Source organism: Cynocephalus volans, chromosome 5 (genome assembly GCF_027409185.1).
Source record: "Cynocephalus volans isolate mCynVol1 chromosome 5, mCynVol1.pri, whole genome shotgun sequence".
In the NCBI taxonomy this organism is placed as follows: Eukaryota; Metazoa; Chordata; class Mammalia; order Dermoptera; family Cynocephalidae; genus Cynocephalus; species Cynocephalus volans.
The window spans coordinates 56,364,432-56,381,094 of record NC_084464.1 but is presented as its reverse complement, the minus strand read 5'-3'; the positions used below and the strand labels follow the sequence as shown (position 1 = coordinate 56,381,094).

General features: G+C 39.4%; 1 protein-coding gene across 3 annotated transcripts in view; it reads right to left on the bottom strand.

Annotated features, from left to right (window-relative positions):
• Window positions 1–16,663, bottom strand: part of RUNX2 (RUNX family transcription factor 2) — a 207,594-nt gene that overhangs the window by 36,024 nt on the left and 154,907 nt on the right. For all 3 annotated transcript variants that reach the window (XM_063096835.1, XM_063096836.1, XM_063096837.1), the window contains exon 5: window positions 13,869–14,042. In XM_063096835.1, the coding sequence (XP_062952905.1) occupies window positions 13,869–14,042 (174 nt within the window). The remainder of the gene's footprint in view (window positions 1–13,868; window positions 14,043–16,663) is intronic.

Here is a 16,663-nt window from a genome sequence, read left to right as displayed (position 1 = left end):
ACTGTACTCAAAGGCAGGATGTGGTTAATCAGAATGGCTAGATGGGAGAGAAGAGAAAGACACAGAGGACCTAGGTTTCTCCTGGAGACCCTGAAGATGAAACCTCTAAGAAAATAGTCCCAGTACTGTGAAAGCATACTAAGAACTACTACCAGGCATTAGATTAGGCTATTTATCAGACCTCTCAGATCTACAACTGCACACTTCCAGAAAAATTGTGATTTCCTTTTTGAGAGTATACCAAATCTAGCTATTAAGAGTTCAGGTTAAGTTCTCTTTCTTTGTCTGAGGTGGAAACCATTGAAAGCCATAAAAAGGAACCAGTCATTTAACATACAGAATTCCTTTAGCATGTGTTCCAACTGAGGCAAAGTCTGTCACAAGCTTGTACTTGTGTTTTCTAAAAAACTCTTAAGATAGAAATGAGCCATGGAGCACCAGTGTCAGAGGCAATTTTATAAGTTCTCTTTCTACAGTGGTGTTCCTTCAGCTTAGACTTCTCAAAGAGTGGTGGCACCTGCTTTCCATTCTATAAACCCCAACACATAAAAGTACAGAAGATAATGCACCCAGGGGGTGCTCAAAAATGCTAATTGGAAGAGAGGTGGTTCAAATGTCTTAAGTTGTCTTTCATCAGGCAAAAATGGAGACAACCATTTATGTAAACCTGTGAATATGAGAAAAGCAAATTGTCTTCATTGAGCTGGACCACAGCTTTGGAAGTTCAATTACTGGTATAAGGAAGATGGGTGGCTACACACTTCCTAAAAGAGTCATGGGCTCTAAGAGTCTCCATACGTTCAAATGACTGCAAAGCCAAATTTCACATCTGCATTATTGACCTTGAAACACTTGGGGTCACAATAAGAGAGGAAGGAGGAGGGTTAGGAGGAAAAGGCACCCTAGGAAAATAAATTGACTTTAGGAAAACATGTCGAATTATTTTCTGAATGAATAAGTCTGGGGGGAGGAAGGGAAGAAGCAGAGCAGACAGGGGCTTTATAAAAGCCCAGTGAAAGATGTGTGGAAACTCGGTGGCTGCTGTTAGCAAGGCTCCTTCTTTGTAAACACTGGTTAAATATGTGTGGGTGTGAAGAAGGGTCAGCTTTCCTAAGAATTGCTTGTGGACATGGTACTGAACTTCATGCAGAGATGGGTGGAAACAAGTCAACAGAGACAAAGCCTGAACCAGAGCACAAAAGACTTCTTCCTGCTTATGCTGCCAGCAGGCTTCTGTGTAGCATGACACGACTACCCACAGCCAGTGATTTCTGCCAAGGCTCCATGTGTCTGTAGTGAATACCTGCCCTATTTGGGGAGTAAGGTTCAACTAGAGAGCCGCATGTTTCCACCCTCTATCCTCCACCCATTTTTTCCCTAATCAGGCTGTGTAAATCTCAAATTTTTCTTGAGAAAACTGGGGTATTTAAGAAGTATATATTGAGTCTACTAGTTTAGAACTATGCTTCTTAATTGCTACCAAGGTTAAATATCATCGATAATCTTAACACAGATGAGCAGATTTATAATTTCTCTCTTAGACTATTTCTGTCATATTACTGTCATTCATAATACAAATATACTCACATTCATACATACAGAGATTCTCATTTCAAAACAATTTACAGTGAATACTAAATGTTAAAAATTCTTTGTTCTCTAATAACCCTTCTAGCTAGACTGTATTTTTAGAATGAGCTTTCCCCACTCAATTCTGGTTCTCTTGGCTAATGGGAATGACAGTCTTAAAACAAACAGCCTCCTCCAAGCATAGGAAGAGCCCTGGACTGGAGGCTCTGGCACTAATTGTGCAATTGTGGACCAATCATTTACCTTCTCTGAGCCTCACTGTTTTTACCTATAAAATAAGAATAGATGGGTTATCTCTAAGATGTTTTCCAACTATAAAACGTTATGATTCTAACCATTCAGAAAACTGAGTTCTCTGCCCCTAGTCCTTTCTGGAGACAGTAATTACAACAGAAATTACTGAAGCCACACAAAACTGATTTGGGTAACTATAAAAGGTAACTGACAGGAACTGGCACTCACTGACACCTCCCATCACAGAGCATTTTGGCTCATGTCATCAGAGAAGACCCAAGAGCAGGACTCTCCCTCCCCTTTTCCTCTCCAGGGGCCTTCTCAAACTGACCAGCATGGCTACCAGAATCATTTGGTAGGAGACCAACCCAACTGCTTCAGAGAGCTTTAAACTGAAATTTGAGAAGAAAGCATCAAACTGCTCAGATAAAATTGGATGCTATGTAGAGTGCACCAGGTGCGCCAATGGGTTATGTTACAATACAAATCTTAGGAGACAATAGCAGGGAAGAGAATGAGAAATGATATATATAGCCTAAGATATCACATCCTGTAACAGAATGTAAAACAAAAGTAAGAAGGAAGTTCTGTTGTTAAGAAAAGGTGATGAGAAGTGCCTGTTAAGTATCACAAACTTTTGGCTGGATGGGACTGAACTGTCTACAGAAAAGGGAGGGGGCTTTTCTTGTTTAAAAGAAAAGGCTAATAGAAGAAGCAAGAGGTTATACCACACGTCACACCTAAACTGGCTTCAGCCCTGGCATATCCTGAACCTCGATGGTGACGCCAGAAGAGGTAAGGGAATAAGATACAAGCAAGTAGGACCAGAACTTGAAATACAAGTGGGATGTGGTGCCGGCCAGAAAAAGTGACCCTTAGTTCAAATCACAGTGTTGAAGTGGACGTAGAAAATTCAGATTCAAATAAGGCTGGTGTCAACATCCAGGAGGTCAGATATAGCAGTTGGGGTATTATAGAAGGTCCCCAGGCATGGTGATACCTGTTGGCAGATGGATGATGGTACCATGGTCTAGGAATTGTCTTCTAGTCTTTCATTCATTTGTTCATTGAAAAAATATTTATTGAACGCCCATTCTGGTACTGTGCTAGGCACTAGGAATATCAATGGTGAATAAAAATTGACCTAATCCCTGCTCTAACAGAATTTACAGTTGGGTAGGAAAGACTGACATTAATCAATAATCATATAAATGTGATAAGTGCTAAAAAACAAATGTCCACGTCAGCATAAGAATGTATAGTGGGGGACTCCAACTACACCAGAGCATCAGGCAAGGAAAGCTTCTCTAAGGTAGTGATGATTTAGCCAAGACCTGAATGGCAAGCAGAAGTGTAGGTAGGGTTAAAAGCACTTTAGCAAAGAGAACAGCATGTGTCCAGGTACTGAAAAGCAGGCAGTATTATTTTTCCGAGGACTTGATAAAAAGCCAGTGTGTTTGGAGCACTGATGAAAGGTTGACAATAGCACGAAATGAGACTGGAGAGCAGGAAGGGAGGAGCCAGGCTATGCAGAACCTACTGGGTCATGCTACAAGTTTTAGGTATGGGGTGACATAATCAGGTATGCATTTTTATAATCTCCCACTGGCAGCACAATAATCGAAGAAGGGTGGAAGTCCAGTCTAGAACCACGCTCACAGAGAAGAGTGTGTAAGGAAAATAGCAGCTAAAATGGACACAAGGGTGGAGTCCAGGGGCTGCATTCAGGCTAGGGCATTAGCTGCCTCCACACATCATCTGACCTTGGGAATAAGGCTCCAGGCTAATCAGGATTGGCTCTGAATGGGCAAAGTTATCCTGGGGATATAGGCCTTGGGCCTGCAGCTACGAGTGATTTGGGCCAGTTCCACCTCATGCATTCTGATTCAAGAGTAAAGCCTGGGCATCTGTACGTTTAACAAGCTCCCCAGGTGATGCTAATATATGCCAAAGTTTGAGAACAATGGACCTAATTTTTATTAATGGGTTAGAAAGGAAAATTACCCTACACTATTTTGATTTAATCTTCCCTATCAAGAAGAATGATTTTCAAATAGAAAGAGCAGAACATACAGCTTAAGAGGAAATTATGGCCCAAGAGAAGTGAGGAGATAAGGGAAAGCAGCTTTCTACTTTAGATGAATTCAAGTGTCTGTTCCAAGATGAATTATAATCCACAATATTGCAAGAATTTATGGTGTCTAATACGTAAGGGGCTTCTACTTGACAGAACAGGGTCTAAAAAGTTCTTCTTTATATTAAGCAAAATATGTCTCCCTGTAACTCTACTCACAAGTAATCTTAGTTTCACTCTCAGGGATTACTATTCCACCTGACAGTTAAATTATTTGAAGGTATGCCTTTAAAATTTACTACATAAAATACAGTAGGTTTTACATTCCCTTCCCATCTACCTTATTCGGAAAATGGCATTGCTATTGATAAAATCTAAGTTATGTAGTTTTTTTGGAGACATTGTTGGTGTTGACTTCCTTGCAATCCATTGAAAACACTTAAGTCACTTTCAGTAGCCTATGTACCAAGAACTTTTCACACTAGATCTCCATAGTGGCTATCAGAAAAGCAGAATGGATTCACTAAAACCTGTTTCCTAGGATTACCAGAGCAATAGATTAGAAGAAAGCTCACCTGTCTGTTGTGTATCTGGACCTTGGCAAGATCTATGCCTTACCTCTAATGGGATTTATTGCTAGATTAAAGGCCTACCAGAAAGTGGTCATTAGTATAGATCATGGTCAGCTTAGAGAGAGATATATAGTCACATATTCAAGAGCATTATAGTCCTAGGTCTGCCCAAAGTCTTTAAGGACTAGAAGCAACCTTTCCAAGCTTCAAGATGAGACAAAGTTGTGAGAAATAACCAACACACTGGAAGATGAATCAGAACTATTAAATAACCCTTCAAGATGGAGAAAGGAGGTGAAACTGATATGATGAAACTGAGTAAGAACAAAAGTGCAGTGCTGTATTTGGTCACCTGCAAGACAGAGTGGCGGAAGGAAGCCTGCCCCAAGAGCAGAGTTTTTCATGAACTGTAAGCCACAGAGTGATGAGATGACAAAAAGTTAACACAATCTTGGGATACAGTAGCAGAATATTAGTAGACCCCCTACTGACCTGGTCAGACATAGCTAGAGGATTGTGTTCTCAGGAGACATGCAGACTGGAGCACCAGAAAAGACAGAGCAAGGCTTGGGACCTCCATCTGTCATATGAGGAATGGTTGAAGAAATGGCCAAGAGATCCTGTCTACTCTGAACCTTTCTATTTGACATTCCTGCTACTTTCCACCTGACCTGAAACTAGGATTCCCCAGATCTTTCCTCCTAACCTTTCCACTTAGCTGCTGCTCATTCTTTAAGTCCACAGGATGGGTCAACTCCTCTTCAGAAGTTCTTCCATCTTCACCATAATCTACAAACCCTGCAGGTCATTTCCCCACATTGGCAACTGGATCAACATCCTCCTTGTTTCCCTAACTTTTACAGAGTCCTACCCAGCCCTAGAAGATAATGTCATTCACAGTGGTGTTCCACCACACCACAGCCTATTCCTATTCACAAACTGCAGCTGCAGGAGACGGTCACATAATCATGCTGATTGGCTCTTCCAATGGTCTCTGCCATCAGCTGGGTCCTCAATGATGCTCATCTAAAGTCATTTTCCTTTTCCACCATTCACCCTGGAGCCAGCTCCAAACATTTACCATTCTTCTTAATCTTTTTCTCTATACCCTCACCCCCTCCCCACCTAAAACCATCCTGTCAGATTTCACCTTCCTGAGACACTGACTTCTAATTTTAGCTCTGAGGGTTTCAGAAATCTCCTGGTGCCTCAGTTTCCTAATTCACTAAATAGGATCCACAATATTTATTCTTCTGTTAAATCTGTCTTTTAACTATTAAAATGAACGGTTTTTTAACAGTTAAAAAGCAAGTCCTTATCACAATAAAGAAAACCCCGGACAGAATCTGATGGCCATAACTGGAGTAGTCCCATATAATTTTATTCCTGGGATAATTGTGTATACATTAAAATGAAAAAAATGGAATGAAAACACTTTTTAGACTGATAATATCTATAATATATTATTGTTGCTATTAATACTGCATAGTTAATGCACGTTCACTCTCTGTTGGAAGCCCTGGGGCCTATCCATGATTAAACATCAAAATACACCACCAGAGCATCCACTGTACCAAACTTCATGCCTCACTTGCCCCTGTCCTGTGTTAGCCCTGTAGGTTAAACATTTCCTTCAAAGTTCGTCTACTATTCCGATCCTTTTGCCTGCTGCCCATTACAAAAGGTAAAAAGGGGCAAGAAAGGTTCCTAGGCAACTAGCAGAGGGGAAAAGGTACGGACACTTGTGTGTACACATATACATACATACACATGTGTGTGAAACTAAAACAAAACATAAATCTAAAAAGAGAAAGATGATGCTTTGAAAAAGAACAGCAGAATTAAACCAAGACTTCCTCTGCATGAAGACCTAAAGACAGACTAGAAACTGAACAGTCTTGGGGAAGAAGGATAAAGTGAGGCATTATGTAGGGATGAACTCTTCTTCTCACAGCTAGATATTAACTATGCATCTTCTATTCCAGATAGAAGAAAATTACAAAGACAACTTTTTGGAACAAGAAATTAATTTTTCTCAGAACATCACTCCTCTCTACCTACAAAAGCATAGTAAAGCCAGAGAGTATCTTCAGTTAACAAGGGAATTACAACTGACAGAAATCCAAACAGAGCACCTTTAAGAAGCTAATCTGTGGATACTGCTAACAAGCTAAGCAACAACATGCAAGACATGTTGACCCCCAGCCTTTCACAGGGTCCTACGGAACTTCATTCTCCAAAGCTAGCACGGGCTGCACCTAAATCCTACTCTTCCTCATAAGTTAGTTGCCAGAACTGAATAGATGTGCAACAGTGTTTACACACAGGATTTGTGCCCTTTTTAAATTAAGGATTGTGACCAGCATCCTCCTCTAAAGAGATTTCTCACTCACACATATGCACAGCAGCAGCAAATTTACCCAGGATAGCTGGGTACGAAGACAAGGCAAGACTTTCCAGTAACTTCAGAAATTAAAACATGGCACCACAAAAGTAAAATTAAAGTACTTCCAACAACCTGCCTTTGAGTGTGGTTATTTCAGTTCCTTGAGACACAAGTTGCCTCCAGGTGAGTAGGACCATAGTGGCTGTGAAGCTAGAGACTTCATTTCACTCCCACTCTGCACATGGTCACTGATGATGCCCTGCAGTCATTCTTCCTGCTTACCAGCAACAGTCCCCAAGTCTCTTATGGGTACATTTTCCCCCGCACTCACAGCCACCACCATCCCATGCCCACTTCACCTCCCAAATTATTTCACATTAAAGAATCATGTGGTCATCCAGCACTTGAATGGAACAGTAATTTGAGACACACACTACTCAGCTGTGCTTTCCTAGTTCTGAAAGGATTACGCTAGTAAGTGTTTTGGGACAAGCACAGTGGAACCAGTCCTAGGACAGCCAAATATATGCACAAACTAATCCCAGCAGGCCTAATTGCTTGAGATCCTCTTAAGTTTTCAAGGAACACTGTTTGTCAAGGTAGTACAGAATCAGACTGAGGTTGGTTGGAAACCACTTCAGTCAAGGTAAATGCCGATAAGATTATTATTATTATTCTAGAGAATATCTGGCAAGCTGTTTTTTCAAGATATTCCTAAAAACGTTGCCTTGAATACATATATAACTGCAATACATATATAACTTCAATGCACATATAACTGTTACCTTGAATACTTATATAACTGTAATATAATCATTAAAATAATTATTTTGCTTTTTAAAGTGTAATTCAGATACTCCCAATGCATCCCTTTTATGGAAACATTGTCTCTGAGGATCCTAAATAATATCCATTGGAGAGAAGAAAAAAAAAAAATCAGTCCCTTAAGATACATGTCATGTAGATCGTCAGCAACACGCTGACGATCCTCAATCTGGTGGGGGATATGAAGCTGACTGCCTGCTAAGAATCTGAAACTCACAGTCAATTACAATAGCTGAAGTGGCCTTCAACAAATCATTTCTCAAAGAATCAGTTTCCTCTATCTGTAAAATATGTCCTTTTCAAAATTGTTTTAAGGCTTTAAAGAACTTATGGAAAACTAGTTTGTAAATAATATGGAGCTGTATAAATGCAAGTTTCAGGTGCTGAAATCAGAGGAAACTGAGCCATGATAAAAGTACATTTTGGCCTCCTAAGGGTACATGAAGGTTAAAAGCACAGGGCCCTCAAGCTATGGAAATCTGGCTTTAATTCCTGTGTTTGCCACTTACTAGTTGCAAGTGGGACCTTGGGTGGGTTATTTCACTCTCTAACCATGAGTTTCAATAATAATGCCACCTATTCTCATAGAGCTGTCGTGAGGAGTGTGTGATTTAAACTCATTAGAACAATGCCTGACACATGATAAGCATTTAATAAATGGTAGCTAATAGTAATTCAATCAAACAGGTAGTAGAAAAATGTTAGGACCAGGATAACAGTGGGTCACACTTCCTGAAGATGTCAATGACTCATTTATTCATTTATCACCAAACCAAAAGTCACTAAGTACTAGGCACTATATAAGACAGCGGAGATACACAAATAAATCATGGCCCCAGACATTAAAAAGTTCAAAGTCTAACAAAGAAGACAAAATGTAAACAAGTCATTGTCCCCCCATGGAACATGATATAATCAAGGGTTGTACAAGGTGGTTTGGGAGCCTGACTCAGCTTGGGTAGGTTGGATGAGGCCTAACAGAGGTGGCAGCATTGGATCTGAGTCTTGAATAAAGAATAGAAATGCGTTTGGAAAAATAATACAAAGAAATCCAGGGAGAGAGAAAAGCAGGAAATACCATGACATATTAATTTAGGATCCAAAGCCACAGTAGGTGAAACTTCAAATGAATTGCTTGTACATTAGAAAAGGAGAAAGTCACCATAAATAACATGATGGAATATCTAGAAGCATATGCAGTCTACTCTTGGGTTAAAGGGCAACTGCAGATGGGGGGCTGAGCCAAAAAAGAAAATGTCTATGCTCTTCCTTCCAGCATTTACATACAAGGAAAATCAACGTTTGTTGAGTGCTTAAAAAACAATTAAGAATCAAGAGCAACTTTTAAAGGAGAAAGCAAATCACAAAAGGGAATCATGCAACCTATGAGGGGAAGCCCCTTGGGTGGCTATAAGGGAAATTTTATGAGCTGCTGCAGAGTGAGAATGTCAAGTCTCTTTGTGCCTTAGCATCCTCTTCTTTTCTCTACATGACCGCCTCTCTGAGCTTCCCACCCTTACCCTAGCCTCATCCTGAGTCTTCCCCATGTCAGTAAATGGCACCACCATCCTCCAGTTGCCCAGGCCAAAAACCCTGAAGTCCTGTCTTCTCCTCACCATCAGCTAGAGTTGTAGGCACTCTATTTGAAAAAAAGAGAAAGTATTCAGAATCCTTCAGAGTCCTTCCATCTTCATTGATGTCACCCTTAACTCTCTCAGGCTACTGCAGTAGCTTCCTGAACAAAACTCTGCTATCTTTGTCCTTATGGCCCATTCTTCACAAAGCATCCAAACAGATTTTTTTTAAACATGTAGATTTGATAATGTCATTCCCTTGCTTCACATCCCTCAACAGCACCCCACTGCAATTAGAACAAAATCCAAGCTCCTTATCATGGCCTCCAAGAGTCTCCATAATCTAGCCCCTGACTACCTTTCTATATCATTCCCTTTGCATGAGTTTCCTACTGCCTGAAATGCTATTCCTCACAGATCTTCAAAGCTCTTCAAAGAACCTTTTCCCAACTTCCAATCAAAATACGCTCCTTTCCTCCCTAAGTTGCTCTCTCTCACAATTAGCTTATTCCATTTCCTCACAGTACTTACCTATTATTTGAAATTATCTTGTATGTATGCTTATTTACCTATTTATTGACTATATCTGTCACTAAAATGTAAGTTCCTTGTGCAACTATGTCTAACTTGTTCACTTACACTAATGGCTGGCAGATAGTAAGCACTCAATAAGTATTTTTTGAATGAATGAATAATGGAATAAACAGTTCATGCCCTATCTCAAAGGCCCAAACTCAAGGGCCTGAGTCAGCATAATTATTTTTAGGTGTAGCTGACCCATCCAGAGGGTAGTAGGTTTAAAACAATGATTATCCAGAGAGATATCTCCTAACACAGTATCCTTACTCTATTGCTATCACCACATTCTGAATCAAAAGAAGTGGACATTTGTGACAGACTAGGTGTTTCCTGGCACCCAGAGGCAGGCAGCAGATGTCTGAATGATAAAAAGGTACAGAGGAAGCAACTTCCTCAGGAAGCTGTGGGGAGGTCCTGGGCCCTCAGGCAGAACATAGCCATTAAAGACCTCAGCAGAGTGAGCCAACAGACCTGGACTGCAAAGAAGCCAGACCACCATATGGCTATAACCTTTGGTCCCAGGAATTGTAAGAGACATCAGAGAAGGCTAATTATGAACACTAAATGCTTATGACTTCCTCAATTTATAATTTCTCATTTCATTTCTCTCTTCTGGGAGTATTTTGCCTTCTGTGTTGCCACGTGGGAGAATTAGTGGCCACTATTCAGCTGTGATCATAATCTACAGTTTTGAGGTAAAAGTGCAAGATATCAAGAGTGGCAAGCCAATGAGAGGTAACTGGCCCCTTCCTGTCACAAATGTCTTTGTCCAAAAGATTACGTGAACTAAAATGCAGACATGGCATATTGCAAAGAAATTACAAAATCCATTATAGGCTCAAGAATTTAAATTAGTCATGCAATTATGTAGCTCCTAAACTGGAGTAAAACCAAATGGTTTAACTATTATAAGTGTTATATTGAAATGTGATTTCTGGTGTTATTATTCAATCACCAGGGAACAATGGCACCTTGGGATAGGAAATTAGAAAGAACAGTTAATGCTAATAAGAAAGGCATGATATCCCAGCCCTTCTTGCACTGATCTCTTCTCTGAACTTTCATTAATTCAACATTTAATGAGACACTACCACTGTGCTAGGCACAAAAGAAAATAAATCCCTGTAATAAATCCTTCAAAGAATTTACAGTCTAGCGGATAGAAAAGGGAAATATACAGAAGGTATAAAATAAGGCAACCTCAACTGAAGCTTAGAGGATGGATAGGCAGCCTTTGGATGAAGGTGAAGAAGATAATAACATAATGACCTTGAAAGATGGGTGGAATCTTGTCAACAGACAGAGACTAACATAGATGCAATAGCCTTAGAAAAGGGGTACAGAGAGAACAATGTGTACAACATTACGAGAAATAACATTACAGTCTGGGGCACAGGATGTGGTATGCAAGGGCTGGGAAGGATGTCTCTTCAACTAGACTTTAACTCAAGGACAGCACTTTTCTTCTCTCCTGCATATTACCTGAGACCCAATTCTCTATGTGTGGTAGGCCCTAAATCATACTTATTAAATAAATAAGAAAACTAATCCAGAGATGAAAAAATTAAATCTATTCAATCCACTTTGATGTTGCTGCTGTTTCAGGTGTTCCTGAGTTTTCCTAATAATATGGGTCACAGTAGAATTCTATGCATCCTTAACTAAGGGCAGATACTTGTGTTATCTCATTAACGATATGGGAGTATTTAAAGAAAGCTCGCATGGCAAGCGTATGGGTGTGTATGGGTGTGTGTGTGTGTGTGTGTGTGTGTGTGTGTGTGTGTGTGTGTGTATCTGCAAATTTGGAAAGTTTGAGCAAAGTTGTTGGGTCCAATACCTGGAGTAAGAGGGGGAGTGGGGGGGGGAGGAAAAAGAGGAGGAAGTCTGATCTATAAAATAATTGTACTAGTACTATGATCCCAAAATGAAGAGCTAACACATTAATATAAAAATTCCAGGAAGCTATCAGTATCTAGAAATAAAATGTTTTATATTATCATTTTTAGAAATATATCTAGTGAATATGTTCACTGCCCTGCCACTAACTTGCTGTGTAACTGCAGACAAGTTTAACCTTCCTGAGCCTCCCAACAGGGAGGAGGGTGAAGAGAAGCTGACACTGGAGGAAGCCAGGTCTGTGGAGGCAGCCGCACTCCTGATCCACTGAGATGCTCTTCTGGCATTGACGTGCCTCACACCTTCACAGAGCCTCACTCTGTGTACTCACATCTGGTGGGTAGGGATGCTGCTAAAATGCAGATCCTCTTCACAACTTTTCCAGCCTTTGGTTTCATGATATCTAAGGTAACTTTAACTTTAGATTCTAAAACGTCCTCTGGTTCTATTTTATGATCTCATCCTTAGATTTAAGAACAAAGCCTTGAGAGAAGCATCTTCCTTAGTCATCATAAGTCCATCCAAATCATATGTAAATACTTTTCTATATGAGGAAAAAATAGAATTTGTGGAAAAATAGAATTAAAAGGTAACACGAATCTTTCCATGAACTTTTTGAAAACCTCTCGTGTGTGTGTGTGTGTGTGTGTGTGTGTGTATATATATGGTTCTACAAACACACATACACACACACACACACACACACAAGAACACACACACACACACACATGCACACAGAGCCTAAGGATTACTATAAAGACAAGAAGACACCTATTTATGAGCCTTAATTGATGATCTAAAGTCCACTACTTTAAATGCAGTAGCACCTATAGTTAAGCTTCAAATGCACAAGTTGGTGTGAATTTCAGTCTTACGTTTTTATCAAGGACACATGTCTAGTGAACACATTAACCTTTTGATTTCCACATATCAACATTTAAAGTTTTATATAGGCTAAAACATGGCCGTTCTGCACAGAGCTCTACTGTTCTTTGATGCAGATGGTTGTCTTCAGTGTTTAGATATTTTATTTTTATAATTCTACATTATTTTCACATGTATACTCATGCAAACCCATACATTCAGACTAATGTAGCCACGAAATGTGAAACCTACTCTGAGTAAACAACCAAGAATACATTTACATAATGAGAGGAACAGTAGGTCATTTAGTTTATAAACACTTATATTTTGAGACCATTAAGGACATTCAAGTCTAACCACTATAGACAAAAATCTAACAAAAAAGATCCGTATTGAGGGTTTATTACACATTTTGTTTTGACTTATTTTCCCTCTGTTCTAGTCCACCTCCACCCAGCAATAGCAACTAGATGACATGTAGAGTTCCTTTCAGCTCTCAATATTTTTGATCTGCAAGTTAAAGATCTATGATTAACACACTCTTTTGTCACCATGGTTTAAAAGCAAACTAGTTTTAAAATAAGATCTGTTTCTATACAAGTGGGGCAGAAAAAAAAAAAGAGTTGAGGATCTTAATGTATCAAATGTAAATGATTAGTCTGTAATGTAATGCTTATGTTAATTTTTAAGAAGAAAGGTAAAGTAAGCTGCTTACTAGAATATATAAAGAGAAATGTCACATGAGGAACCAGAGCTAAATGTGAATCAGAAGTGAATTCTGTCTGCTGGATGAGCCACTCATTGACCTTGCCTTGTAACTACTAATCAAAGCTTCCTGTTAGCCCTGGGCAATTTTCAAGCAAACTTAATGAAACAGTTATACATGTAAGAAATTTAAGCCCAATCTGAGACAGTAAGACTAATTTTCTAATAGTGAGGGTGTGATGTTATCCCCTGCAACACCTGGATACAATATAGGAACTTATAACAAACATTCTCCCAAAGAGCAATAGTTATTACCATTCCACCAGTGTGCAGACGGACATCACTGCAGCATACAGCATCAGTAGGAATTTCCCCCAAAATTTTATCCCAAAGTTATTAAATATAGGAATTTTTTTAATAAGAAGAAACCAGAATCTTCATGTCATGAGTCTTTAATAATAAGCCATTTCACAGCTCCAGGAGTTTTGAAGTGAACACATCTCATCTGGTAGCCCCTCACCCCCAGCCTGCCAGAGTCTGTGCAAGTGAGACCTATGAGTCTGTCTTACCTGTAATCTGACTCTGTCCTTGTGGATTAAAAGGACTTGGTGCAGAGTTCAGGGAGGGCCGTGGGTTCTGAGGCGGGACACCTACTCTCATACTGGGATGAGGAATGCGCCCTAAATCACTGAGGCGGTCAGAGAACAAACTAGGTTTAGAGTCATCAAGCTTCTGTCTGTGCCCTGGAAACAGCAAATCATAAAATAAAAGCATATTAATTAGCTGAACAATTGACCATGCTAAATAGATATGTGAACATACATACTGGGGGTTTAATCCAAGGAATTATCAATACTGATTTATAATGATGTGTCTATATAATGTCTTCCGTTTCAAATTGCTTTATAAAGATTATCTGGTGGCAAGCATTCTTAGTTCTGTTTTATAAATGTAGAGCTGAGGGTCCAGAGGGTGACTTGGGATCAAGCCTGAGTACAGAAAGCGGAAACAAGAGCTCAAGAGGAGCTCTTTGGGCTATTCCTCTAGTCCTCTCGGTGAAACTGGAAAGGTGGGTGTGTATTGGGGCGTGTTTGCTTATTCGTGATGGAGGAAACCTCCTCTGAAAGTTCAGAGAGTCCAGGCATGTTAGACTTACTGTTACAAAGCTGGGGCAGAAACAGAGACAAACATATTTGTCAAAGGGAAATTTCCACAATGACCATAGTGACTTTTTTCTTTTTTTATGTTACAACTATCCCTCATTGCGAACCTCTTCTGAAAAATTCAAACTCAAAACTAGAATGTCTTGAAGAGATAAAAAATAGAAATGAAGACAAGGAAACTCAAATTCTCAACAGGAATCTGGATATATTGTGATATGTCAAAGCCCAAAAACATACAATAAACTGTTAAATCAGATGGAATGCTTTTTTATTTCAAATCTATTACTCTGGTTTTGCAAAAGAAACTAAAAAATACTCTTTTAGTAAACATGTGAATGTGACAATTCATTAATTTTTTTTAAAAGTTTCTATCTCTTTTCTAGTTTATCCAAGTTTAAAACCTAAAGAAATTCTGGATATTAAAGTAATATGAAAATTAAAATATAGCAAGGTACTAAAAATTCCTTAAAAGCATCAGATCATCCTTAACAAAGGTGTATAATAGTGGCTTGGTACAATTATAACAGAAAAACATCTGCATCTGGGTATGATATAGTTAAGTGTAAATCTGTAGAGTGGTGCTGTGGTAAACAGGTACAATGCCTAATGCATAAACAAAAATATACTGTGGATTTCTTCCTCTATATTCTGTACCAGTGAGGCCCTCATATGTTGCTCCAATATTTTAGTAAAAATGTTAAGTTACTAAGGTTGATTCAAAAAAGGACCATTAATATGATGAATGATTAAGAATTTGCCCTTTTTTAGGATTATTATCCATAAAAGAAAAAAAACCTTGAAGGAGGATTATTAAAAGTCTTCAAGAATGAGTTCTTCACTACTAAATCGGTAGTGCAAACACCTCATCTTAACAGGACATGAGGAATGTATCAGGATAGGGTTAAGTTGAACATTCGAATTTCCAAACTATAAGCTGTCTTCGCAAGACAAATTCCTTATTTTATTTGCCCCAAAATGTATTTTCCTGTCTCCTTTTTCATTGCCTACCCAGCCCAAAGAAAACAGACAGGAAGCCAAGGCTTGGTAATATGAGTGTAGCTGTCTCCACCGCCAAACATGTTCCAACTAGGCCCATTAACTGAAATGCACCCACCACCCTATTTCCTGCCAGTGCAAGTTTTGGGCATCTGCTATAAGAGGGGAACTAAACCTGAGAGAAAAATGATCACGAAAAACTAGGGAAACTCATTATTTGTCACAACTGTTGTTTCCCTTACCATTTATGATCTTTTATCCAGATTACAAATAAATTTTAGAACCCTAAGAGACTTTTAGAGATGACCCAAAACGGCTCCTGGACCCTGGCAAGTAAGGTGTTCATAGATGAAGTGACTAAGGCCCGCATAGGTAGGACAACTAGCCTGTGGTCCTCAGCTATTGAACTAGCTCAGCCTGAACTAAGATACGGCCCTAGTATGAGTTAAATGAGCTTTCCATTCATCATGCGGCATCATCATTGTCTGCATTCTGGCTTTCTCTTCCCTTTGTCTCCTAGCTGCTATGGAGAACTGAACATATCCAGATCACACAGAGTGAGACACCTAAGAACTGAGCCCAGTTAGGTGCCAAGGCTGGTTTTCAACTTAAGCAGAAGTAGTAGCAAGGATTCAATTACAAAGTTTATAACTCACCCATTACCCTAAACAAATGGCTGTAGCCTAATTCACCAAACTCCCATCAATACACCTTGCTGGGTCTAAACCAATTAGGGAATTATATAGTACTTGTCAGTTATATCCATGGATTCTGTTACACACACACACACACACACACACACACACACACACACGTATTGGTGTGGTGTTGATACAGCTGTAAACATTAACAAGAAAGCTTATGGAATTGTCCCTGGAAGTTATTTTTTTTAATAGGCCGTATTTTTGGAATGGCAGATTCCCTGAGGGCAAGGGGGAGGGCTACATGATCTTGCATGGTTCCTTTATACACTGGGACTTTATGTGGGCCATGGGCCACAAGAAAATTTAATAAGCTTTGCCTCTGCTTTCTACAGCCTTTTTATTAGGTTTTCAGCAAGACTGTATGAGATATGAGCTCAGTGTGTGGATGTGTGAGTACATTTTTAAGTACATTTTAATTTTCTCTTATCCCAATGCTTTAGGGAGTCTTAGGAAGTTGTAGGCAAAAACGAAGGACTTGGAATAGCACTGGTAAGCGTGAAA